The sequence below is a fragment of the Mustela nivalis genome (genome assembly GCF_964662115.1).
Source record: "Mustela nivalis genome assembly, chromosome: 3".
NCBI lineage: Eukaryota > Metazoa > Chordata > Mammalia > Carnivora > Mustelidae > Mustela > Mustela nivalis.
The window spans coordinates 138,127,850-138,152,633 of NC_139022.1; the positions used below are offsets into that span (position 1 = coordinate 138,127,850).

A 24,784-nucleotide genomic window follows, 5' to 3' on the forward strand; every position below is an offset into this window, starting at 1 on the left:
ATCTAAGTCAAGCGGTTGCTGCTGAAGACTATGAAGTCTCTGTAAGCCTTGGCTGTTGTTACTTCTAAGATTATTATCTATTCTATACTGATGATACAGACTCCCCAGCTAGAAAGCAAATCTCTTATATGTCTATTCCTGGTGCAACTAGAGTCAGAGTTCTTATTTTTAGATCGTACTCCCCATCTTGTCTGTACAGAGGCGAGTCTTGGCTTTGCCTTTGTCACAGATACAGTCCCCTAGAACTGGTAATGCCCTCCAGCGCATTTCCTAATCTTGTAAAGATCACTGGTCAGGAAGTCAGGACACTTGGGCCTGGTTCTGTCCGTGTCCTGGTTCTGTCCCTGGGGGCCTTTGGGTAATCCCTGGCCCTTCCAAGCCTCAGTTCCCTTCTGAACAAGGAGGAGGTGGTTGCAGATGATTCCTGTGGACCCTTCCAGCCCTGGAGCTCCATGAGTGTACAGGCAGCAGCCCGGGAACCCATGAAGCAGGCAGGGTTGGGGAGTCTGGTCAGGACAGCCCACCACAAGGGGAGGAGGAGAGAAATGGAAGACCTAGTGGGCTTTGGAGGTGGGGAGAAGGGGGAGGGGAGAAGGAGGAGACAGAGGAGGAGGAGGGACCGAGGGGTGGAGGGGAGAGAGACCCAGCCCAGAGCTCTGAGTGGTTTCCTGTTGCCGGGCTCTAAACCCTCCACATTCCTGCAGACCTTCACACCGCCCGGAGTGCGCTCTGCCAGCCACCTGCCTGCCACTGAGGTACGCACGACCCCTGCCCGGCCTTTCCCTCCTCTGGGTGCTCACCCCGACCCCCTAGTTCCCTCCTGCAGTTTGTGTACAGAAAGAGGAGCTGTGCTGGGAAGTGCTGGGTCAGGGATGAGTACCCGTCTCCTCTGGGCACCATCACTGCTCCCACTAAGGACTGGAGCCTTGGACTCACTGCCTGTTGCTTTTCAGGTGGTATAACTCGGTCTCCCTTTCAGGTTTGCAGAAAACAATCTCACTGTGTCTTTGGGAGAGTGTTCTCTGTTTCTGTCTCTGTCTGTGCCTGCCTCTCTGGTTTCAGAGGCTGCCGGCTTAGCCTCTGGGCTCCCTTTGCAAATGTGGCAGCCTGCTTTCCTAGGAATCTGATCTGGTCACAGCTGCACGGGGCCCACTGGCAGCCAGGGTCTGTCCTGCTCCCCATTCCAGGAGAAGACTCTTCCTAGACTAGGTTTTCCGTCCGGGGTTCTGTTTTCCAAAAGGAACTTTGCACGAATGATAAATTGAACCCTAGAAGGCAAACAGAGTGGGGTGGGTGTCTCGACCTTGAATCAGCCCCTCTGGGAAGGTTCCCATTTCCCTGAAATTCTCCCCCATTGGCCCCCTCCCCCCAACACAGGCACTCCGAAATAGCACCGTCAGATAGTCACTCCCGGGTTAGGCATTGTTCCCACCCTGGGCTGCCGGGGGTGTAAGCACAGGAACTTACTGGCAGTAGCCCTTAGTGTACATAGATCTGAAGACCCAGACATCTGATATCCAACCAAGCTTCTGGGTCCTATGGGAGGCTGGGTGTGGTGGGGGATGTGCTCCAAGAAGGGGGGTGGGGGAAGGCAAGCCAGAGAAAGTCCCTGGGCAACTCTCTCACACCTCCTTGTTTAGAAAGTCCACACTCTACACGGAAACAGTGTCTAGCCTTTTAGGATGTTAAGTCCTCTTTGGACACACTCTTTCTGCCTTCCTTGGCTCTGTTGGCTGGTTGGTGAGTGGACTTCCTGGGGTCTAAGGAACACTAAGGGAAAAGGGGGCACTGAGATGAGGCATGTCTTCAAGGAAGCCCAGTCTGCTCAAGAGAGAACAGAGAGGCCCACGTTTTCCTCCAGAAAGGACAGCATTCTACACAGAACACGGGGAGAATGTTCTTACTAGCAATTCTCTAGGGTTACATTTCTATCTTCTCCAAGTGCCGATGGGAGAATGAGAAGCAAATAAGAAGTAGGTTGGGAGCCTTAAGACACACATTTTATGTGCTGTCTTAGGTAAGTCCTTGGGACTTAGTTTCCCTATCTGTAAAGTTAGAAGGTTGGACTTGATGGTCTTTGGGGAGCCTGATGTCATCTGAGACTTTCAAGGGGAAGTCTCTTAAACCAGAATCCAGGGACTGGCCTTTGAATGGGCTTTAAGATATTTGTGAGCCACTTACATTTTATGTATAGTAGTAGTAGTAGTATGTGTGTGTGTGTGTGTGTGTGTGTGTGTGTGTGTGTGAGAACAAGAGGCATTCACAGCCTTTAGTGTTAAGATATACTCCAATGGATGTACTACTTCCCAAAGGGCTGGAGGGCATGAGGATGTGGGACTGGAAGCAGATGTATATTCGCAGGGGGACCAACAATTTTGAAAGGGCGTGTTTGGGGAAGAGAGGGTTAACTCACAGTGCTCTGCTGCCACATCGACAAAGCCCGAAGCAAAGGGAGGAGGGAGGGGGGAGGGGGGAATGGGGTGCCTGGAGAAGGAATCAACTTTTGAAACTTTCTCCAAGTCCCACCCACTGAAAGGCTCTTCTTTGCCATGACTCACTCTGGGAGGAATGTGAGTTGCCACGGTAACCTTTTTTTCAGGGTCTCTGCCTGCTGGCTGAGAGGGGACACTGAAACACTCAGAACCTCAGGCTCCATCTGAATGTCCCCCACCTTACTCAATCCCCAAATATCAGGACAGCAAACTCCAGGTCCAGCCCTACAGATCTTCCAGGATCCCAGGGCAGCTGTGGGGCTGTGATAGCCTCCTTGATCCAGCGTTTGAAGACCTGAGTTGCACTGCCGTTGGTTCCTTCGGGAGGTGCCATTTGACCTTGACTTAACTGATTCTCTGTTCTGAGCCCCAATTTATCCCTTGGTTAAAGAGTAGCAACAACGGTCACCTTGAAGGGATATCATGTAGAAGAAATGGGATGCTATGCAGGAAACAGTTGGTACACTGTGGTCCCCCAAGCCCACCATGCAGCCGGGTTTTTAGAACTGATAAACTCAGAGCATGCAAAGACTTGGTGAAATCATTTCCAGCTTTTTTGGTCTGGCACTCTATCATTCTGGGGTTTGCTTATAATTTCTCTTTATTAAAAGTGCTAACAGGCACACTTAAACAAAATAAATGTTTAAATCCATTTTGATTTGGGCACCTTTGTATTTCCCAAGAGTATTGTACCCTCCAGTGTGAAAAGAACATTGGCCAAGGGGATGGCACAGGCGAGTCACAACTCACAGTGAGTGACATTGGGTAAGACCCTTCCCCTCCCTGGGCCTCCAGTTTCCTAATCTGTTTAATGAGAAATCTAGGTGGTCTCCAGGGGTCCTTCCAGGTTCAAAGTCCTGCAAACCTAAATCCCAGAGGTTGCTTTCATGAGAAGAAATAGATGGCCTACATTTTTAACCCCTGAGTCCCTAGTTGGAAAGGAAACAAGAGAGGAGGGGCTAAGGGATCTTGAGTTGCGTAACAGTCCTGCTAAAATCTTTGTCCATCTGTAGAGACTTGTCAACCAAGAGCATGGCTGGGGTTTGCTATTTACAAGAGCAACTTCCCTTGCTATGAATAAACTATAAATAGGAAAGGACGGTGGAGAAAAGTCAAGAGCTCAGGATGTGAGGTAAACAGGAGAATATTTGGCCTTCATGTTATTTAGCTAGGTAGCCAAGTGTGCGGAGATCAACAGGGACGGACACAAACCCACAAGGATGTAGACTGTAAACATCGATTTTACCAACAGGCACCCACTGGCATAGCTAAAAATAAATGCTTCTGTATGTGGGCCAAGACAGAAGGCCCCGCTCTCACACGCCTCCCCCTGAGGCATACGTTGACTCACAGACAAGTTCCAGGTATACAACCTGATGCATGTACAAACCCGGGCGCTGACCTATATGGGCCCCAACAGACAGATGCTGAGCCCGGTGGACACTCACACATACACAGCTTCACGCAGATGTCCTCAAGGCTATAGGTCACTGTGACAGACACACTGCCAGGCGCGCAGATGCGACTGCCACTTGTAGCCACGCGCTGATGTGCATAGCCAGACATAACTACGGGTTACAATGAGGGGGCAGACATGTTGGACACATACAGGACCAAATCACTGGCCGTGCTTTACAGGGAGAGAAAGTGAGGATCAGAGAGGGAGGATAATCACTGAAGGTCACACAGCCAACTGATGTCTGAGCCTAACTTTCAGAAGCTCAGAAATGTCCAAATGTTCACTTTCCACTCTCCTTTCCTTCCTTCCTTTCTAATTCTTTCCTTCCTTCCTTTCTTTGATGGTTTTCAACTGGTCACTCTGGTTTCACGCCTGTGCATCCACAGGCAACAAGCCCTGTGGATGATCAGTGACAGTGATACTGTCTCTCTTTGTGGGCCAGTGTGGCCTATCCCAGCCCTCAGGGCTTTGCCATGAGGCTCCCAAAATGTGGCTAATACTATTTCTCTCTTCCCCCGTCTTTAAAGGAGGAAAGAGAGGGCTGGAGCTAAGCTCTCAGCGAACCTGGGGATTAATGAAGCTATTACCTTTTCTCTACAGCATAGAGCCCAGATCCCGACCCCCACCCTGAACTCCGGGATGCCTGGGCTGGGCAGACCCAGGGTCAGCAAGCAGTGACTTGGCAGAATTATTTAGAAAAGCAGCCTCCTCTTATCCAGGAGAAAGAGATGTCTTAGGCAGGAAATTAGCTCTACCCTCACTCTCAAGGGATGGAGCTTAGTGTCTATAGAAAAAAATATGGATAAAAATAATCAACTCTGTCCAGAACTGGGTTCTTTCAGAAACTTGATGTTAACCTTCTCATCTGAGAAGATGCTGAGCCCACTAGCCCCCTCTGGGTCATCTCATGATAGTCATAGCATTAGAGTCCCAGACTGATCAGATGAGAAAAGAAACAGCCAAACAAGGTGAACATCTCGATGTTTATGAACATCTGGAAGTTTAGCATCGACATCAGCCTGCTGTGTGACCCTTGAGTGAGTTATTTTCCCTCTCTGAGCCTCAATTCCTTTATCTCTAAAATCAGAATCATGGCATAGAGGGCTCTCCTGGCTTGACAATACCAGTCCATTGGTAGTGGCTGTCAGAAGAGCTGTATTCAGGATTCAGATGCCACTCTGCACTTTGGGGGAAGAAAGCATGTGATCGATTAGTCATGTCTGCCACATGCATGGGGCAGGAGAAGGTGGAGACATTTCCACCATGTATTTGTTATCTTTGGTATGTGACAGCCTGGATTCTGATTTCTTTCTCATCCCCTCCATTTGTGGTCACCCTGATGCAGCAGTGGCCCCTAGAGGGAGCCAAGGAAGAGACCCTGAAGCTCCACCCTGGGCCTCTCCTAACCACCAGGAAACAGTGAAACGTGGCATCTTAGATGCCTTTATGGAACCTCAGTTAGGCGATTCTAGTCCCAAACTCCAGGGCCGCTTTGGAGTCGCCCCAGAACCACTTCACTCCTAGGCTTGAGCACCCATAACACCCTAAAATTTTCCCCTAGCTTCTTCCCTTCCGGTAAGAAATATTAAAATTGGAAGCAGAGTCAAGGGACAGGTTTGGGGAGAGGGGGGTGGTACTCTGTTGAAAGGCTTCTGCCTGAGCTGACTTAGAAAGTCAGGTCTGAAAGAAATCTCAGGGACCATCTTGCCCCAGGGTTTTCAGACTGTGTTCCTAGGAGAACCCAGAGAAGCTTGAGGGCATCACAGGGGCGTCTGAGTGGGGAGGACTTTCGTCCCCATCTCAACTCCTGCGGACCTGCTGTTTTTTTTTTTTTTAAATTTCAAGCTGATTCGTTGAACAGATTATAGTGAACTCATGTTTCAACAAATGCGAAAGGCTTTTAGCTACTTCAAATATTGGACTTCCCAGAAGACCTCGTTGAAAGAGGGGTCTTACATAATTTTGAACAGTGCCAATCTAAAACAACCTCCCCACTGTGCAGATGAGCAGGGCCAGCTGTGGTCCAAGGAGGAGAGGAGGCTTCTCTAAGTTTGCACAGTGAGCTGGGAGCAGCACCGCCAAGACGGCATCCCGGGACTCCCGACGTGCTTGTCACGAGACCCCCTCTGGGTGGCTGTGCTTGCTCCCAGGCGGGAGCCAGCCAGTGTGGCCTCATCGGCTGTGGCGGCGCCTCTCTGGCCTGGCTCGGACCTCCTTCCAAGTCTCAGCTCCCTGGCGGGCCTGGCTCACAGAGGGGGTTCCTTTATTAGCCTCCAGACTTGTTTTTCTCTCTTCGGGCTTGTTTACCAGGAACGTGTGTTTTTGGAGCCCTTGTTTCCAAGCCAAACAGTGGGAGAGAGATGCTTGGTTTGCGTCAGCAGCTCAACTAAGAGGCCAGCCTGGGGCCCAGGCCTCGTCACTCTGTTCTCTGGAGGCTGGGCTGGTGTCCCCTTGACCAACAGGAGCAATGTCTCCTTTGTTCCACCCCAACACCCTTTCTCCCTGGGCTGAAGACAAAGAGCCTGGATTCTTGCCTTGGATTCTTGAGGCAGATGGAGATCCTGGGATCTGTGGGTTTACGGTGCTCTTCCAAACAACATTGCTCACTTCTTGTATTCTCTCATATAAATCACCCATGAGCCTTTCAAGGTAGGTGTGTTATTTCCATTTTATAGATGAAGAAATGAATTGAGGCCCAGAGAGGGAGAGTCCCTTTCTGAAGGTCACACAGTGGCTAAGTGGTAGAGCGAGGATTTGAGTCTAAACATTCTGTCTCCAGAGTCCCTGTGCTTGCCTTTATGCTACATTGCATAACCACTCTGCATAAACACTGGTTACCTTTATAATCACTCTCATGTGGTCGCCACTAGCCCCCGGGGCTACTTAAATTTAAATGAATTAAAATGAAATCTGATTAAAAATTCAGTTCGTTTACACCAGCAATATTTCAAGTGCTTGGCAACATGTGGTCAGTAGCTCTCCTAATGGACGATGCTGACACAACAAATTCATCATCTCCGAAGGCTTCTGTTAGACCGCACTGCTCTGTAAACCTCTTTCTACTCAAATCGGATTTGATGATTATAACTCAGATTCTGTGCTTCTTGTTCTTCAGAGCCCGTGATTCCAAGACCTGTAATCTAAAATTCCATGATTCTGAGATTTCCCCCAGTTGTGACATTCAGGGACTTTTCAGTGTCCAGGGAGAGCCCGAAGGAGGCCCTTTATATTTTGAGGGAGATGAACTGGGGGGCTGGCTGTACTTTTCCATCCCCAGAGTCTTTCTAAAGAAAGAGAAGTGACCTCGGCTTCGGGTCCTGCTGGCAGCCAAGGACGGGTTTTCAGCCATCTCCAGAGCAAATAAAGGCAAAAGGAAGGGACTTGATGTACGGAACAGGGGGAGGAGGCAGTGGTGGGGTGGGGGTGAGCAGTGTCTGCGTTTGATGACCACCAAGCCAAGGGAAACACACCGCATGTTCCTGCCCTGGTCCAGGCTTCTTTCCCTGGACCTCGGGCCAGTTCACAGCCCAACTGGGCTCCATTCAGGTGAGCACCTGGGAGGGAGCAGCTGCCAAGAGAAACTGTGTGAGATGAAGAGCTGGCCAGTGGTGGAACAGGGCTGCTCGGGTTCTCATTCAGCCCTGCCACTCAGTCCCTGGGACTCTTGGAAGATTTCCTCCCCTCTCAAGGCCTCAGTCTTCTCACCTGCACTGCGGGACAGCAAGACACGACTTGAGCCTCCACTGGGATTCTTGGACGTCAAAACACTTCGGAAAGGATAGACAGAGGCATCCTCATAAACTAAAGAGATACGAAGGAAGGAGTTTTCATTTAATACTAGTCATTTCTACAAAGCTGTTGAAATTTTCACTGAGTGTACCAGATCTAGGTTTGATTGGCAAAGGATGTGTTCTGAATACTGGGGTTTGATTCTGTGTTCTGGCCTCCTGGGGTTATGGCCGCCCCCCATGACTGTGCAGGACCCATTTCAGACCCATTTCAGAGAGCCTCAGGGAGGGCTCCTATACACGTAGGAAGGATGGCTGTGCAGGAAGCACCGTCCAGCTGTGGCCCTTCCCTCTCCTCCCATCATCTGGAAGGATAGGGTTCTGGGACTGGCAATGGAGCACTGGGCACTGGGCAGAACCCCAGATTTGGAAAATAACTCTTTCTCTAAGATTTTCTCTCTCTCTCTTTTTTTTTAAACACTGGCACTTTCTGCCTTTCTCCTCCACTCCCCCATCGGATGGAACATAGTCCCTATTAGGCTCTACCCAGCTCCACAAGAAGGGGCTTAGTTAAGGCAGTCTGACTTACAAGAGGCCTGAGTGTTGCACGATTTCCTGCTTTCAACCACAGGCTCATCGGGAAAGTGGGACCAAGGCCTCTCCCATGCCTTTTCTGTGTCCATGGGATGTGAGGCTTTTAAACACTAAAAGCACTATAAGATTTAGAATTATTTTTCAGTTCTGGCTGTAAAACCAGCAGCAGGAAGTGTGAGTGTGCCACTGGGAAAGAAGTGCAGGAAGTGGGGGAGGCAGGACAGACAAAAAAGCTGAACAACTGACCCTTCCTTGGTCAGAAAGGGGAGCGTGGTTGCTCCGTTCAGATGAAGGATGCAGACTCCGGTGATGTTGGTTTTCCAGGAAGGTTATTGCATTTCCAGTCCTAGCATGGACTAGTCAAGTCCCTGACACGACTTCTGTCACTGGAGCCCAGACAACACCTTTCTGTGTTTCTAGCTAGCAGTCTCACTCTGCCCCTTTGACTTCAAACAGTCTCAGACAAGTCCTCCATTGATGCTTTCCTCTTCTGTTCCATTCATAAAATCATAGGCCGGGGTTGTCTTGCTTGTATCTTCCAAATGGGAAAGGAAGCAGGGAGATTTTTCCACCTCTAGGCCTGGGAAGGAACAAGCATACAACTGTATGGGGCAGGAACATTCTAACAACTGTCTGGAAAGGCAAGACTGGACTCCTCTGGGAGTCAGAGCCAGAGTGAAGCAATGCCAGGCCCCCAGGCTGATTCCTCTAGATTTCTGTTAGTTTTATTTCATACACATGCCATGAAATAAAAGATGAGGGTTTGTGTCTATTTTAATACCATAAAGGGCCAGTATGAAGTCTACTCTTCCTTTGACTGTTTCTACTGTTTGAATACTGTAATCCAAGTGAAGAAGGGTTATTTCACAGGTGATGACACAGGCCAAGACCAGCATGTGCCTGCAACATTTTAAGAGTATTTCAAGAACCCACCCTACAACCTCAAAGCTTACCTAGTCTAACCCTCACAATAATGGAAGTGGAGACAAGGTCTAGAGAGGACAAGCCATTAACCAATACACCCAGATAGTTTTGAGGCAGATCAAGGATCCCTGGCACTGAATTCCAAGCCAAGGTTTTATTTATTTATTAATTTTAATTTTAATTTTAATTTTTCATGATGCCAGCGTACCTCCAAGGTGCTTGGTCAGTTGGAAAGTTTTGGAAAGAACTAGGGATGATGAGCCCAATATAGAAATTTGTGGGGGCAAAAGAGGGAAGACATGGCTACAGCTCACCTTGACTAAAAGCTGCTCAGGGCCAAGGGGGCACTCTTGTTTTGTGTAGCCCCGGGAGGAGGAACAGAGTAGACCAGATGTTTGAGGGAGGCAAATTTAGATCCCTACAAGAGAGAGCTTTCTAAAGCCATTTGGAAGTAGAAGGCCATCTAGTGAGAACATGAAATAAAATGTCTCCCTATTGTTCCTCTGTGAGAGATGGCGTTTTGGCAGGGAACCATCAGAGAAGATTCTGCTCGCAAATCCTTTGTAGTCATGAGATTTTTGGAGTAAAGAGCTCAGCATTTGGAGAGTGAGGTCTCAGCAGTGATCAGGGCAGGAGAATATTCTAGATCTCAGCTAACATCCTTTAGCTCTGAAGGGAAAAGAGGAGAAAATACGAGCACATCCAAGTGTTTGGATAATTTCCTTAGAGGATCCAGAGAGGTCTTGTCCCTTCGGGGTAGAAAAATGTGGCTACCCTCAAGTTTCCACTGGTCACACTCCAAGACTATTGTTCTTTGTTTTAGAAGGTAGATCTCATTGTCTCAAATTAGCAGGAGGCTTCTGCCTATTAACTCTGCCCATCCTCCTCCTTCCTTCAGAGGGAGTAGGAAGGAGGAGGAAAAGGAAGAGGAGGAGGGTTAGGAGGATAAGAAAAAAAAAATAAAAAAGAATCCTAGAACATCAGGGATTTAAGGGTCCTTGAAGACGATCTGACTCAGTATCGTCCAAGCTTGACTTAGCCAAGCACCTTTGTTGAACCACTATTTAAAAACCTCAATAAATGTACTGACAAAAGAGGCTCCATATCCTAACCATAAATGGAAAAATCTTTGTCTCTTGTCATAAATGGAAGGAAACTATAAAAATAAACACAAAGAAGACAAAACAACTTCGTTGGAATTCCAGCTGAATATAGTTTCCTGTGGAGCCCCTGAGCCAGAGGCCTGTTCTCTGTTACAAAGGAGGTAGATAAGTGCTTGGAAGGTATTTAAGACATCTTAGCCCCGAACCGAGGCTTTCTCGTCATACAGTCGGGATTGGAAGGGGATTGAGTAGAAGCAAATTTCTCTTACATCTTTCACTATAACTTAACATGCACCATCTAAAATGACCTCACGTATCACAGGAATCCAGCGTCAGAAGGAGCTCTCCATCAAGAGGACGCCCATTCACTCAAATCTCATTCTCTGTCCCTTCACAGGGTACCCAGCACCATGAGGGCTTGGATCTTCTTTCTCTTTTGCCTGGCCGGGAGGGCCTTGGCAGCCCCTGTAAGTACCTGGAGAGCATATCTGCTTGGTCTTCCACCACCAACTCCGTGGCACTGGCCCCTGGTTGCTTGGAGGGGTCAGGGACTTCCCTATCTCATAATTTCCCTTATTTTTTGAAAAAGAATTTTTCGTACACTGGTAAGCATGGGAGAAAAATTGAGATGGCCACCACTGGATGGAGAGTCCAGGGAAGAGAGATTTCCATGTAAGGAGAAGGTGAACTTTTAGCATCCACAGAGCGGGCTGGTTAGTTTCCAGATCAGTGAGGATTATCCCGTTGCAATCTGGCCAAATGGGGGTTGGGGGGTAGGGGAAGGTTACAGGGGTAAATTGTAAAGTCAAAGGTGTTGGGGAGGACTGGAAAAGGGGGTAGGTTCAGGATCTGGGAGGTAAGAACAAAGAGTGTCTTGGAGATGTCACCATCCAAATGGACCCGCTCCAGCAGTTTTGTGTCTTGAGAAAACGGGTCAAGAAGACTTAAAAAACATTTTAAGGCAAACCCGTCTGGTTGAGCTTGGGTCCTGGCTCTGCTTCTTGGCCAGGGGAGTGTGGAGCTCCCTGATGGACAGACAGTCCCTCCAAGACTTGCATGCAGGGGGCCAGTAATGGTTGTCCAAAGCTAAACAGGAAGCCATTACTGGGAGAGGGAGGAAGCAGCATGCGCAGACAGTTTCTCTCAACCCCTGATTCCCCCATCCTCTCTCCACTCGGAGGTGTGAGTGATGCTAGACGTTGGCAGGTGGATTCTGTCGGAAGATTGGGCAGGGTTAGCATTACTTTTAGAAGAAGCCCCAGGCAGCCAGACACCTCAGAGCTGTATATTATCTTGCTTCTTCTTACTCCAAGTTGACATGGCAGGAAGGAGTCACAAAATCACAATAATAGTATTGTACTTGTGGGGAAGGTAATGACTTCTGTTAAAATGCATGATGTTCCTGCCCGTGGGTCTCTGTGGGTCCCACTCTATGCTGAAAGGGGTTGGTTTGCATTAGTGGTCTTCAGATTCATAGGAGTTCAAAGCAATGGAAATGTTTCTCCAAGCTAAATCTTTGATAGACACCCCAGATATAAAATATAGAAAGGGGGGGCTCCAGAGTTCCATAGGGCCCCTGTGTTTGGCTTCTCTTCTGTCCTCGTCACCCTACCCATGGCAGCCCCTGAGGCACAGCCGTGGGGCTCTCCAGTGAGCTGCTCTCCTAGCTCCACTGGCTGGAGGCACTTCAGAGCCAAAGCTAGCCTTGGCCTTGACTTCTCTGAAACACATTTTCTCTTCCCAGCAGCAACAGGAAGCCCTGCCTGATGAAACAGAGGTGGTAGAGGAAACCGTGGCTGAGGTGGCAGAGGTAGGTGGCTAGGGATCCCAGACTCCACCTTCATTCTGTGGAGAAACCGGATGAGTGCTGTGGGGTCTTGACCCTGGAACAGAGCATTTGCCCCTTTCTATGGGCACACACAGCACAGATGTGAATCCCATGTGTTCCCCAATCCTGACGCTCCTGAATGCTTCCCAAACATGGCCCCCTAGAGTTGGGAACTATGATTTTAGAATTTTTAATTTTTAAGTTATGGGACAATTTTTCTTAGGTGACTGTCCATAGTCTCCCCATACACAAACACAAAGGGAGAGCTGCAATGGTGCGGCTGGTGGGGGTGGTGGGCTTGGTACCACTCCTACCTCAACACCCCTGGTGGCCTCTGCAGCATCTCAGTGGGCCTGTAAGAGTCCATCTAAATTCTGGACCCTGGCATTTGTGCTCCCTGTGCCCTGATCCCGGCACGACTTTCCAGCTTGTCTCTCCTCTTGTGGGACCTGAAGCTCCGGGCAAGTCCTTTCCAGTGTTTACCCGCAAGGGTAGCAGCATTGGACTCATCCTTCTCCCTCCACCCCCAGGGACCTGTGGGAGCCAACCCTGTGCAGGTGGAAGTAGGAGAATTTGATGAAGGTGCTGAGGAGACTGAAGAGGAGGTGGTGGCTGAAAGTAGGTCCTGTTCTCGTGTCTTGTCATACCTAGTCTTTGCCCTCTGCCAGTTGAGCTTGGGGCCTGGAGATAGCCTCCATGAGGTTCCTTCCCAAGGAAGTTCAGGGTGGGCTCCTCCCTGCCGGGTGGGCTGTTGGAGAGAAACAGCGTGGACTTAAAGGCTGGGCATCTTCTTTGGAATTTGGGCACGATCTGTGTATAGCCCGGCTGTCTACGCTCTGAGTGTCAGGAAGGGATGTTCCCAGGCTGGAAATGAACTTCTCCCTTCACAGCTATTTGCCCTGATGCCAAAATTGGGTTTCACGTTCCCACTGAGGGCACAGGTCGCACGTGGTCACTGCGCTCCTTGACGACTTCTGTCTCAGCCGATGCCCCAAGTGGGTGCAGACCTGAAGGGACCCCAGGAGTTTTCACACTCTTTAGCTTATTTGATCTGCATACAGCCACGAGGAAGTGAAAGACCTGCGCGGATCCCCTTACCCAAGAATCCAACACTGCCACTGGATGCAATCAGCAAGAGGTTCTTTATTGTTACGCAGGCGCCTGCGGGTGGTCAGCGCTCGCCTGCGGGTGGTCAGCAGCTCCTGCTAGCTGAGCACCCCTGGCTGGGGTGGTGCCGGGTTTTTATAGACAGGTACAAACAAGTTTTGGGTGGGGCGCAACTGATTGGTTGACAGTTAGAACTTTTGAAAAAGGCCTTAGTGGAGTTTGCTGATTGGCTTTGGGGACGCGCGCGTGCGAAGAGAGAGGCAGGGAGGGGGAACAAGAAGAGGGAAGGTAGGAATGCCATCATGGCGTCTTCTATTATTTCTATAAGCTAAGCAGTTACAGAAGGGCAAAAGAGCAATTAATAAGCAATTAATAACCTAATTTACGCCTAAAAGCCAGCGGTTCAAAGAAAAGCAAACAAGCGGTTAGTTATCCTATCTATCTTCTAGGGGAGGGGTCTTTCAGAAGTAAGGCCTGGGAACCTGATAGAGCTCATATAATGCTACGCTTGGAGTTGGTGCCAGAAAGAGAGAAACGTCATAGGGCTTCCACCTCCCGCCCACCGTGCTGGCATCTCCATCCTGCAGAGTGGAGAGATGTCATACCCGAGGGGGTTAACAGCGTGGAATTGGGAAGCAAAGCCACCTAGATTTGCCTCTAAACTTGTTGACTCCTGCGGAGAGTGCCCTCTGACAGCCTGCTTAGCTGCTCTGAGCCCAGCTTCCTCGTCTCTAACACAGGACGGATGAAGATGAAGACGGTAGACCCTCACCCCACGGCTGTTGGGGGTTATGAGATGAGGCACAAGAGCCCTTGGCCCAGTGCCTGGCAGGGCAGCCATCCAATAAAGAATGACTCAAGTACCCCACATCACACATAAGGAGGAAACGGCCAGATGGAGCCGTCAGCCCGAGGGCACAGAGTTTTTGCTGGAGGGGGGGAGGCATATACTGAGTCTGTTCCTTCCCTCCTCCAGGCGCACCCTCATCCGGTGTTTACCAGACACAGCTGGGGCTCTATTGTTCCGTGTGGGCCTCAGGGCGCTTCTCCCTTTTCCTTTGTGACCACTCAAGTCTGTTTTACTTGGCTTCTCAGCTCCCTGGCTCCCTGACAACAGCCGATTTTCCGAGTCATTCAAGAAGGTTTATTTTATTTTATTTATTTATTTTTGAAAGTTTATTTTATGACCCAAAAATGCCTCACTATCATTGAGGAATAGAGAGCTGAGAACGCAATGGTTGCTTCGGTCCTCAAGGGAGTTACATGGTATCCAGTGCTCCTGGATCCCAGATTAAGCCTGTGGCTCCCCAAAAATAGGCCTGACCCTAACCCTGACCTCACACTGAATCTCTAATCTCCAGACTGAGTCATTTTCTCCCTTAAGCGCCAGCTGCTGGGCTCAGCAGAATAGGAAGGAGGACTGAGGGCTGCCCAGAGCCAAGAAGGAGTTCTGCCCCAGGATCCATCTGGGTGGGCTGGGGTGGACCCGGTAGTGCTAACTACATGCCCTTGTGCTCTACCAGACCCTTGCCAGAACCACCACTGCAAGCACGGCAAAGTGTGCGAGCTGGATGAGAACAACACTCCCATGTGCGTGTGCCAGGACCCTACCAGCTGCCCTGCCCCCATTGGCGATTTCGAGAAGGTAAGGCCAGGGGGCTGGGGGCTTGGGCCTTTGAAAACATGAGTGGCTGCCCAGAACTCTGGTGACTCAGTGGTTCTATGGGGCAGCTCCAGTCTCAAAATCCCCTCACTAGATAGTCATAGTAGGAAAGTAGAGGTAAGGCTCTGCCTGTCAGTGGGTCCCTCCAGCAACCAGCAATAATTTATTCAGCACCAGCAGGTTCCCGCTGTGCACCAGATCCAGGAAAGGAACATATCAAGAACATCAGGCACTAAGATAGAGGCTTTCTCAGCTTGGGAGCAGCTTAGCAAAGCATCGGATCCAAAAACGTGGGTGCTGGGGTCTGATGGAAGGTTGACTTCAAATTCCATCTCCGCCCTTGTTAGCTGTGAGATCTTAGCCAAGTGCAGAGCTTTTCCAAGTCTCCGCTTTCTCATCTCTAAAGCAGGGGTAGAAATGGTCTTTATTTCCTAGGACTTTTGTGGGGATTTGTTAGGTAGTACTTAGTACCCAATATATGCTCTATTTTTTTTAAAGATTTTATTTATTTGAGAGAGAGACAGAGAGAGCACGAGCAGTGGGGAGGGACAGAGGGAGAAGCAGACTATGCACTGAACAGGGAGCCTGATGCAGGACTCGATCCCAGAACCCTGGGATCATGACCTGAGCTGCAGGCAGATGCTTTATGGACGGAGCCACCCAGGCATCCCCTGGGTGCCTATTTATGCTATTTAAAAAAAAAATCTTTCAAAACCCATGCATTCTGCCTCCAGTAAGGCTCCTCCATCCATCCATCCATCCATCACATCTATCTGTCCATCTGTACAATTACTTATTGAGTGCCCACTCCTGACAACCAAAGTGCTCGTGATGACCCAGCTCAGGACAGCAAATCTGGTATCAGCATTGCTCCCACAACTTCCTGTCTGGGCTTTTCATCTTCAGTCTCTCTCCGATATAACTTCTCCTCTGGGCTCCAAATTTTAGCATCATTGTCCACTCTTCTGTCCTCCTTACCCCTGTTACCCGCATCCCGCTGGTCACCAGTGCCCATCCACTCTCCCTCTGCAGTGATAGATAAGCAATACCAAGTAAGTGTGTGCAGGAGGTATGATACAAGGCTCCCTGCCTCCTAACACAGATACGTACTGCCACTGTCCTTGTTCAGCCCTCAGTACCTCTGCTTGGTCACCTCCCTGGACAGACGTCCTTTAGGAGAACTCGCACGACTCAGTGCTGGGCTATATTCACAGCGAAGACTTAGTACAGTGACATGTTAAAGATACACAGCTAAGGAATAATGGAACAAGACATAGGGAGAGTCTGAAAAAAAAGGAAAAAAAAAAGACAAAAAAAAAAAAAAAAGACATAGGGAGAGTCCGGAGGAATCCGCGTGCAGGCTTGCTTCCTTTCTCCGCCGCATGAGGCGGTCTCACAAAAGGCTTTCTCTCCCCAGCTACAAAGATGCAGCCACATGTGAGCGATGTTTCTGCTCAAGGAAGCCCATTATTTGACTCAGCACTCAAAGTTTTCATTGAGTGCTGCCTAGCACGTCCTCAAATTCCTGATTCCCAGAAGGAAAGCAGACGTTCAGCGTGAACCGTGTTGTTTGTACAAGGGGTCTAGGCACAGTGAGGCATCCTTATCATCTGTGGAAAGTTTTACAGCTGTGCAGGGACTTGTTTACTAGCCAAGATCGCAAGCAGGTCTTTCTAAGCATACCAGCTCCAGGCTTGCTGTGTTAACTTTTTCCTGTAGACTCTGCCTCTTTGCCATCCCATCTTTATTTTTAAAGATTTTTATTTATTTATTTGACAGAGAGAAAGAGATCACAAATAGGCAGAGAGGCAGGCAGAGGCAGAGAGAGGGAAGCAGACTCCCTGCTGAGCAGAGAGCCCAATGCGCGTCTCGATCCCACGACCCCGGCACCACGCCCCGAGCTGAAGGCAGAAGCTTTAACCCACGGAGCCACCCAGGCACCCCAAAGATTTTATTTATTTACTTGACAGAGATCAAAAGTAGGCCGAGAGGCAGGCAGAGCGGGGAGCAGGCTCCCTGCTGAGCAGAGAGCCCGATGCGGGGCTCAGTCCCAGGACCCTGGGACCACGACCTGAGCTGAAGGCAGAGGCTTTAACTCACTGAGCCACCCAGGTACCCCTGCCATCCCCATCTTTTTAATTCATCTTTTGCAGAGATGCCAGGGTTGTTTTCCCTTAGCTCAGCCTGATTCGGCCATATCTCTGCTCAGAGACCAGCAGTGGCTCTTAGCATGGGCTGCACATTGGTCTGGAAGCCCAGAGAGCAGGACCTTGGTGCAGCCTCACCACTAACTCCCTGTGTGATCTTGGGCTAATCACATTCCTTGCTGGCCCTTTGTGTCCCTGTCTCTGAAATGGGCAAAGATGGTGGTACCCACAATGGACTTTGGGAATGAAGGCGAGGTGCTCTATGCTTTGCCAACAGGTATGCAGCAATGACAACAAGACCTTCGATTCTTCCTGCCACTTCTTTGCCACCAAGTGCACCCTGGAGGGCACCAAGAAGGGCCACAAACTCCACCTGGACTACATTGGGCCTTGCAAATGTGAGTCTATCCTTGGGCACTTCCAGCCTCCCAGCCCACAGAGAGCCCTGGGCTCCCTGGTCGCTGGCTCTGCCGCCCTCATGCTGTGTGATACTGGGCAAGTCTCTTCCCCTCTCTGAGCCTCTAACAGGATTGCCATTTATAAAATGAGAGGATTGTCTAGGAGTAGCTTCCTCTCAGATCTGTATTCAGGACACCTCCCAGAAAGGACTGAACAGTTGTGGAAGTTGTGGAAAAATCTATAGGATTTTTCTTTAGCAACGAAGACAACTCATTCTGTTTCTTTAATGATCAGGATGTCTCCTACAGGGCTAACCCAAACCTTTACTGCTTCAACATTGTAAAGCAAAAATGATGTTCTGTCTCGACCTATAAAGTGGTTTTTGTTTTTGATTTTTATTTATTTATTTATTAAGTAATCTACACCCAATGTGGGGCTTGAACTCATGACCCTGAGATCAAGAGTCTCATGATCTTCTGACTGAGCCAGCCAGGCACCCCTGGGCCTACAAAGTTATCTAAAATATTTGAATTTGAATGCCTTAAAATAGGAGGTGTGCCTGTCAGTTCTCTTTAGGCCCTGGTACTCAGTGTTGCCGTATTCTTGGCCTTTTTACTCCATCACACTTCTATCTGTTCACTTCAGGCACATGATTAACCACCTTCTTCTAGAAACCCGGGGAGTCAGGTGTTGGGGGGAAGGGACGCTCTGGTATTGTCTAGCTTTTTGTTGGTGATGCCAGGTACAGATTCCATGGGCCCAGGTACCTCCTTCAGCGTTGGCAGTCTCCTTATCATTTGAAACACCCGAGGCCACATCCGGTTCCCCTCCAAGATAACACCCATGTTGTGTGTCTGGTACGCTCTGGCACCAGATGGCACCGGGGAAAGCCACTCACCTGCCTCAGGTGTGCAGAGTGCAGAACAGTGGAGGAGAAAACCAGGTTCTCCTGTGGTCCGCCCCACTCTCCCGGTTATGGGGCCCGGGGTGTGAAAGAAGGCCCCGGGAGGAGGCTGGGGAAGGAACGTCGATAGGAACCTTTACGCAGTGAGACTGAGTATGCCAAGGGGCCTTTTACCAAGTGGCGGCCCTTGCTGTCCTCCGGGCACATTGCTCACTTGCTCCCACTCCTAGTGTGTCCCCCACAGATGCTCCCTTCCACTCCCCGGCTGGTGGTGGAGAAGGAAGTGGTCCTAACCACAGAGGGAACTTTTCCTAGACTTAGGATGAGGGAGGGACAGGCCTCTATGCTCCGGGACAGACACATGCCCTGGATGGTGGATGAGCTCTGATAATGTGGCCTTGAGCAAGCCCCTTCTCCCCAAGCTGACCTTTGATAAGTCCAGCAAGAGGGTGGACTTGGTCCGACATTCTGGGATTCTAAGTTCCAAAGACTAGGAAGGAACCATCATGAAGAACGTTCTGGTGGCTGAGCAGTCCTGACCTCCCCACCCCCGCCAAGCTAGGCCTATGGATAAATGTTACTCCTGAGCCTCACAGTTTTGAACCCCTTCCAATGGCTGGCAGACCAGCATGGGATGGGCGTCTGCTTTCAGGCCTCATCACATAGAGAGATGCAGGAGTCACTGGGGTGACCCATTTCCCGCAGCAGGTCAGATCAGACCAAGGGGAGAGCCTTGTGTCTCCCTTTGCAGGGCATTCTTCCCTCCACAGAATCTCCTATGCTCATTGTGGTGTGAAGAAACTGGCCCAGAAGGGCCGAGCCACTTACTGTGCCAAGGCCACTGACTGAAGCAGCTGTGGGAGGAGGCCCCCGCGGTGGGAAGCGGGGCCTGGCCGGCATGTAGGCCCTTAGGCTCGGAGTGTCCGGGTCTGTGCTGACAACTCTTGTGTTTTGGACCCCAGACATCCCCCCCTGCCTGGACTCTGAGCTGACTGAATTCCCCCTGCGCATGCGGGACTGGCTCAAGAACGTCCTGGTCACTCTGTATGAAAGAGATGAGGACAACAACCTTCTGACCGAGAAGCAGAAGCTGCGGGTAAGTGCTCTCTTTCCAGCCTGTGCCAGCGTCCCTGCCTGGCCCCGGGCTGGCTGAGGCCCACAGTCCTGTTCCTAGAACTAGGCCCCCAGGTGTAAGCCTACGCCCCTGCTCTGATGAGTGCCTTTATCCTGGGTGCTGGACACAGACTTCTCATTGTCTTTGGAGGCTGAGAGTACGCATTCACTTCTCAAAGACTCTGAGAAGTCCTGTAATGAAGAGACCTGCTCGCTTTGTCCAGTCCCTAGCATCAAACAAAAGGGACACAAACTACCCTATTTCTTTTCCCTTCTGAGTCTGTGGGCCTTAAACTTGACTGGATCTGTCAAGCACTTGAGTACAGATAGAATGCAGATTCCTGAACCCCACCTCCCGCCTGCAGAATGAGTGTCCCTGCAAAACCAGGCCCAGGAAGCTGCATTTTAACACACTCTCCCACTGAGTTTGATGGGACAGCTCTGTGGAGACAGAGCCCTTCGAGATCTCCCCATGCCTCTACTTATGCAGATGAGATGCTGCTACCCGTGTCTGCCACTTCCTTCCCTCACTTTGAACCTTGGCCGTGGCTGCTCTGTTCCAGCTCTGGCTGACTGTCCAAGGTAGAGGGACCCTGACTGGGCCTGGCCCATGTCCCTTGGACCCTTTGTCACACTGCATCTGCTCCCACAGGTGAAGAAGATCCATGAGAACGAGAAGCGCCTGGAGGCTGGAGACCACCCCGTGGAGCTGCTGGCCCGGGACTTCGAGAAGAACTACAACATGTACATCTTCCCCGTGCACTGGCAGTTTGGCCAGCTGGACCAGCACCCCGTCGATGGGTAAGACCTGCCCTCAGGATCACAGGGGGCCGCGCTGGCGTGGCGCGGGAGGAGACGGCGTCACTGGTCAGGGCTGGTCGGCGCACTGGGTCCGGAAAAGCTCTGCTGCTCCCAGCCCTGGAGCCCACAGTCTGCGTGGGGGCCGAGGCAGGAGGATGGGGCATAGGAGAAAAGATGCACACCCGAGGGGAAGAAAGCCACACTACGTTTTCATGCCAGAAGAAGCAGAAGTTGGTGGGAACTGGAAATCCCCCCTGACCCCTGGGCTTGCTGGCCTTGGGTGTTCATGAGTTGTGAGAGAGCGAGCTAGGAAGGAGCACAGAGACTCCATGGGGCAGCGGGGTGGAGCGGGGGACAGCCTGCATGGTCACAGTCCTTCAGCAAGACCAGAGACCCAGGCCCAACAGGGTGAATGGGCCCTGGGGGCTCATAATAAATCCACAGAGCCCATTCCATCCTCATTGCAAGCCCTTGGTTTAATTGTTCTTGCCTCTCGTCTGAATGATTTCTGAAGTGCCGTGGACAGGCGGGCAGCTGTCAGCCAATGAACGCTGCCTGAGCGTCTACTATGTGCTCAGTGCTATTCTAGGCGGGTGGGGTGTTTAATTAGGATTGACCTGGTCCCTGCCCCTGGGACACTCACACTGTGGTGATGATCTGCTCTCACAATCGAAGGAAAATGTGAAAAGGCTCCCAGAAGGCGCAGGTGGTGGCTTGCTGCGCGGGAGGCCGAGTGGTGGTGGTCACGACCCTCACGTAACTTTCTGGTCTCCTCTTGCTTGTGTTTTTGGAGGAGCGTAGGAAGGAGGGCCATCCTGTGTATGTGCCTGGGGGAGCTCACTCTCTTCAGGGATGCTCCTCTCTGGGGGCTCACCCCTTATTCTTGGTCCAGGCTGTGTGCCTGGAGCCCGCTCTCCCTGGCGGCAGTCCCCCTGGGCTGGGGTCTCCTGAGCTCTGGGAAACTCCCTGCTGCTTCTCTCCCAGGCTCTTTTCATGGCTGGGATCCAACTGAGTCACTTGCGGTGGAGCGGGGAGGAAAAGTCAGTGGGACATCTGGACCTCAGGCTGAGCAGCTGGATCCCACCAGGATGAAAGGATCAGGAGGGAGGTTTCCAGCTGGGGCTACAGGGACTACACATCTGGGAAAGTGCTCCAGCCTGGGCCAGGGGATCTATCCGCCCCCTCTTCTTGTCCCAGAGCTGCCTGAGTCCCTGACCCCCTTGGGACCTCAGCTTTCCCACTGATATACTATGTTAGGGGAAGGAATGCTCCTTCTAGTTCAAACATTGTGTGGTTCCTCCCATGAGTTGGGGGGCAGGGCAAGAGGGTCTGGGGGTTAGAGAGAAAACTGGTCTCAGTGTGATCCCATGGGAAAGAGTGTTTTGAGGACAACTAGTTGAGGGCTCTGGGCAATAGGAAAAAAATTTATACATGTGCCCTGGAGTCAAGGCTGGCTGGAGGAACAGGAGAGGACAGTGGGAGAGAAATGAGATGACCTCCCTCTCCCACATTATGTTATTAAAGAAATTAAAGCTCTATGAAGGTTTCAGTTCTTCTGGCCCTCCCGCCAGTTCCAGTCCTTTCCCACTTCTCCCCAGAAGGGAGCAAGTACTCTTATCATTTTGATGTGTCTCTTTTTACAGTTTTGTTTTTTGTTTTTTTTTTAAAAGAGAGAGAGTGGGGTGGGGCAGAGGGAGAAAGAGAGAATCTTAAGCAAGTTCTATGCACACGTGGAGCCTGACGTGGGACTCAATCTCACAACCCTGAGATCATGACCTGAGCTGAAATCAAGAGTCAGACGCTTAACCGACTGAGTGTCCAGGTGCCCTTAGACTCTTTTCTGTGCATTTGCAGCTACATAAATCTGTGTCCACGAGAAACATGCATTGTTTCGTAGCAGATGTCGATCTTCCGATAGCAGAATATTTTCATTTTAAGTTTCTATGCCCTGATTCTCAGCCAATTAAGAAACAGTTAAATGCTCCAAGAGACCTGTCTTATGAATCGATGGAATCTCAGAACTGGAAGGGCTCTTAGACATTACGGTCAACTCTCCCTGCTTTGCTGGAGGGGAAACCGAGGCTCAGAGTGGGGCAGTGCCACAAAGTGCCACTAGATCCCACAGAGGTCAACGGTACACCGAGGGGTAGACTGGGATCCTGGCTTCCAGTTCTGTTGGCACGCCCCTTCCTTCTGCCCTGTGGGGCAGGCTCGCTCTCCTCTGTCTCTCGTGGAGTGTCCTCAGGCCGTCCCCCTCTTGCCCGCAGGTACCTGTCCCACACCGAGCTGGCCCCGCTGCGTGCGCCCCTCATCCCCATGGAGCACTGCACCACCCGCTTCTTTGAGACCTGTGACCTGGACCATGACAAGTACATCGCCCTGGATGAGTGGGCCGGCTGCTTCGGCATCAAGGAGAGTGAGTGTCTGAGCAAAGGGGCCACCGTCCTCTCCCCACCTCCTCTCTGCTCTCTCTGTCATCTGTGTGTCCATCCTCTCGTCCCAGCTCTTTCCTTTGTGCCTAGCTAACTCCTTTCTCTGCTCTCCCTGTCTGGGTGGGCCTTGTTCTCTCAGGTGGCTACTTGTCCATCTGCTTTCTCTTTCCCTTCCTCAAGCGTAGCACTCGGTCTGTGCCTAGTGCTATTTTGGGAGATGGCAGGCACCCAGAGAGGGACAGGAGGTAACTTGGCAGCATGTGTAAATGACAGGACAGGCCAAGGGGCAGGGAGACCAAGGTCCTCAGTCCCCAGCTTCCTGGGTGACCTTGGGGTAGGCCTCTGACCCTTGCCCGGGGTTGGGTGGGAGCCACCAATTCCTGGGCAGGCGGGTCTTCCCCCATACAGGCTCATTTCTAATTCTGTTTTCTTCTCTTGCTTTGCAGAGGATATTGACAAGGATCTGGTGATCTAAATCCACACCTCCTTCTGCAGTACCGGATCCTCCCTCTTTGATCTTCCCCTTCCTGTTTCCCCTAAAGTTTAAAATGTTTGGATGGTTTGTTGTTCTGCCTGGGGACAAGGTGCTAATATAGATTTAAACGAATACATTAACGGTGCTAAAAACGGAAATTGTAACCCAAGTCATGACATTCTTAATCATAACACGGCCATCGATGCCTCTTGCTCACCCACTAACGGTCCCATTCTTCTCCTTAACATTTGCTGCGCTGCCCCGTGTCCTAGTGGCGTATGGGTGGGAACTTTGATTTGCTCAAGTCTGCCTTCAACACATCCTGCATTTTCAGATTTTCTCTCCATTTCTCTGTTTGAAACTAGTACTCACCAAGTTAGTTTTTGTGTTCATTTTATTTCAAGGTATTGGCTGCCAGGGGCTCATCCCCACGTGGCCTGAAGGTGGGCAAAGGGAAGTAACAGGCACGTGAGGCTGCCAAGGATGTTTCTGGAACTAGGGGGACTAGTGGGAGAAAGCCCTGTAGAACCCACCAGCCAGAACTGCAGGTAGGAAGGCTGTCACCCAGAGAAAGGACCTGAGTCTGTGTTAGGAAAACACATTAACTCTCACATAAGCCCGGTTCCTCACCATTCTCTACCCCTTCATCTTTCGGTGCCCTTTATTTTCACGTTAGACTGTTAGTCCAAACTTCTGGGAGCCGGGGTGGACCATCAGCTCTCTGGAATCCGCCAGGTCCCTGGGGAGTGGATCACCACACCCTGCAGGGCTTCTCCCCTCCTAGCTATCTTTGGGAAATGCAGGACTGGGAGGCCGTTCCGAAGACGAAGGCCAAGGTCAAGAGCAAGGTGTAGAGAATTGCAAAGTAGAAAAAGTGGAGTTGGTGAATTGCTTTTGTTTTGTTTTGTTTTGTTTTGCTTTCACATTTGGATAGCTGTCATGAGAGGTCTTTCCCTCGGTTTCTAGCACGTTCCTCCTTTTCTCCCTCTCTCCACCTTTTTCCCTTCTATTAATCAAGAGAAACTTCAAAGTCAATGGGATGGTCAGATCTCACAGGCTGAGAACTCGTTCACCTCCAAGCATTTCATGAAAAAGCTGCTTCTTATTAATCGTGCAAACTCTCACCACGACGTGGGGAGTTTGACAAATCTTTCAAAATAAAAAGTAACGACTTAGAAACTGCCTTCCTGAGTGATTTTGCATGCGTCTCGATCCTAGACACCTCCTTACCCTGACCTACAGATACAGGGACAGAGGCGTCTACACACAACTGCACAACGGCAAACTTTTGCAAACACTACTATGCTTTGGTGCACACATAGGCTTCTTTATACACAGGGGGTGTATTTGTACACAGGGAATGTATGGTTCCTATAAGCACAAATTTAGCTTATTTTTAACACTTTATTTATTTATTTATTGGGGGAAGGCAGAGGGAGAAGGAGAGAGAGAATCTCAAGCAGACTTCCCACTGAACATGGAGCCCCACATAGGGCTTGATCTCATGACCTTGAAATGATGACTTGAGCCAAAACCAAGAACTGGATGTTTAACCTACTGAGCCACCAGACACCCCAAGCTTACTTTTAATTTTATGAACTGTGTGCTGAACTTC

The 24,784-nt window shown here is 50.4% G+C and overlaps 1 protein-coding gene across 2 annotated transcripts; it reads left to right on the top strand.

The window, feature by feature from the left end:
* The first annotated feature begins 580 nt into the window (after nucleotides 1–580).
* On the top strand, nucleotides 581–24,348 carry SPARC (secreted protein acidic and cysteine rich). Of its 2 annotated transcripts, none has more exons than XM_082726182.1 (10): nucleotides 581–755; nucleotides 10,698–10,767; nucleotides 12,045–12,110; nucleotides 12,659–12,746; nucleotides 14,759–14,880; nucleotides 17,323–17,443; nucleotides 19,311–19,444; nucleotides 20,114–20,262; nucleotides 22,530–22,678; nucleotides 23,141–24,348. In XM_082726182.1, exons 2-10 carry the CDS (start codon nucleotides 10,711–10,713, stop codon nucleotides 23,167–23,169), a joined length of 915 nt encoding a protein of 304 aa, XP_082582308.1. In that variant the 5' UTR covers nucleotides 581–755; nucleotides 10,698–10,710; the 3' UTR covers nucleotides 23,170–24,348. The 2 variants fall into 2 exon arrangements, with proteins under 2 accessions (XP_082582308.1, XP_082582309.1); XM_082726183.1 differs by having other exon boundaries at nucleotides 582–755; nucleotides 12,048–12,110.
* Nucleotides 24,349–24,784: the final 436 nt, after the last annotated feature.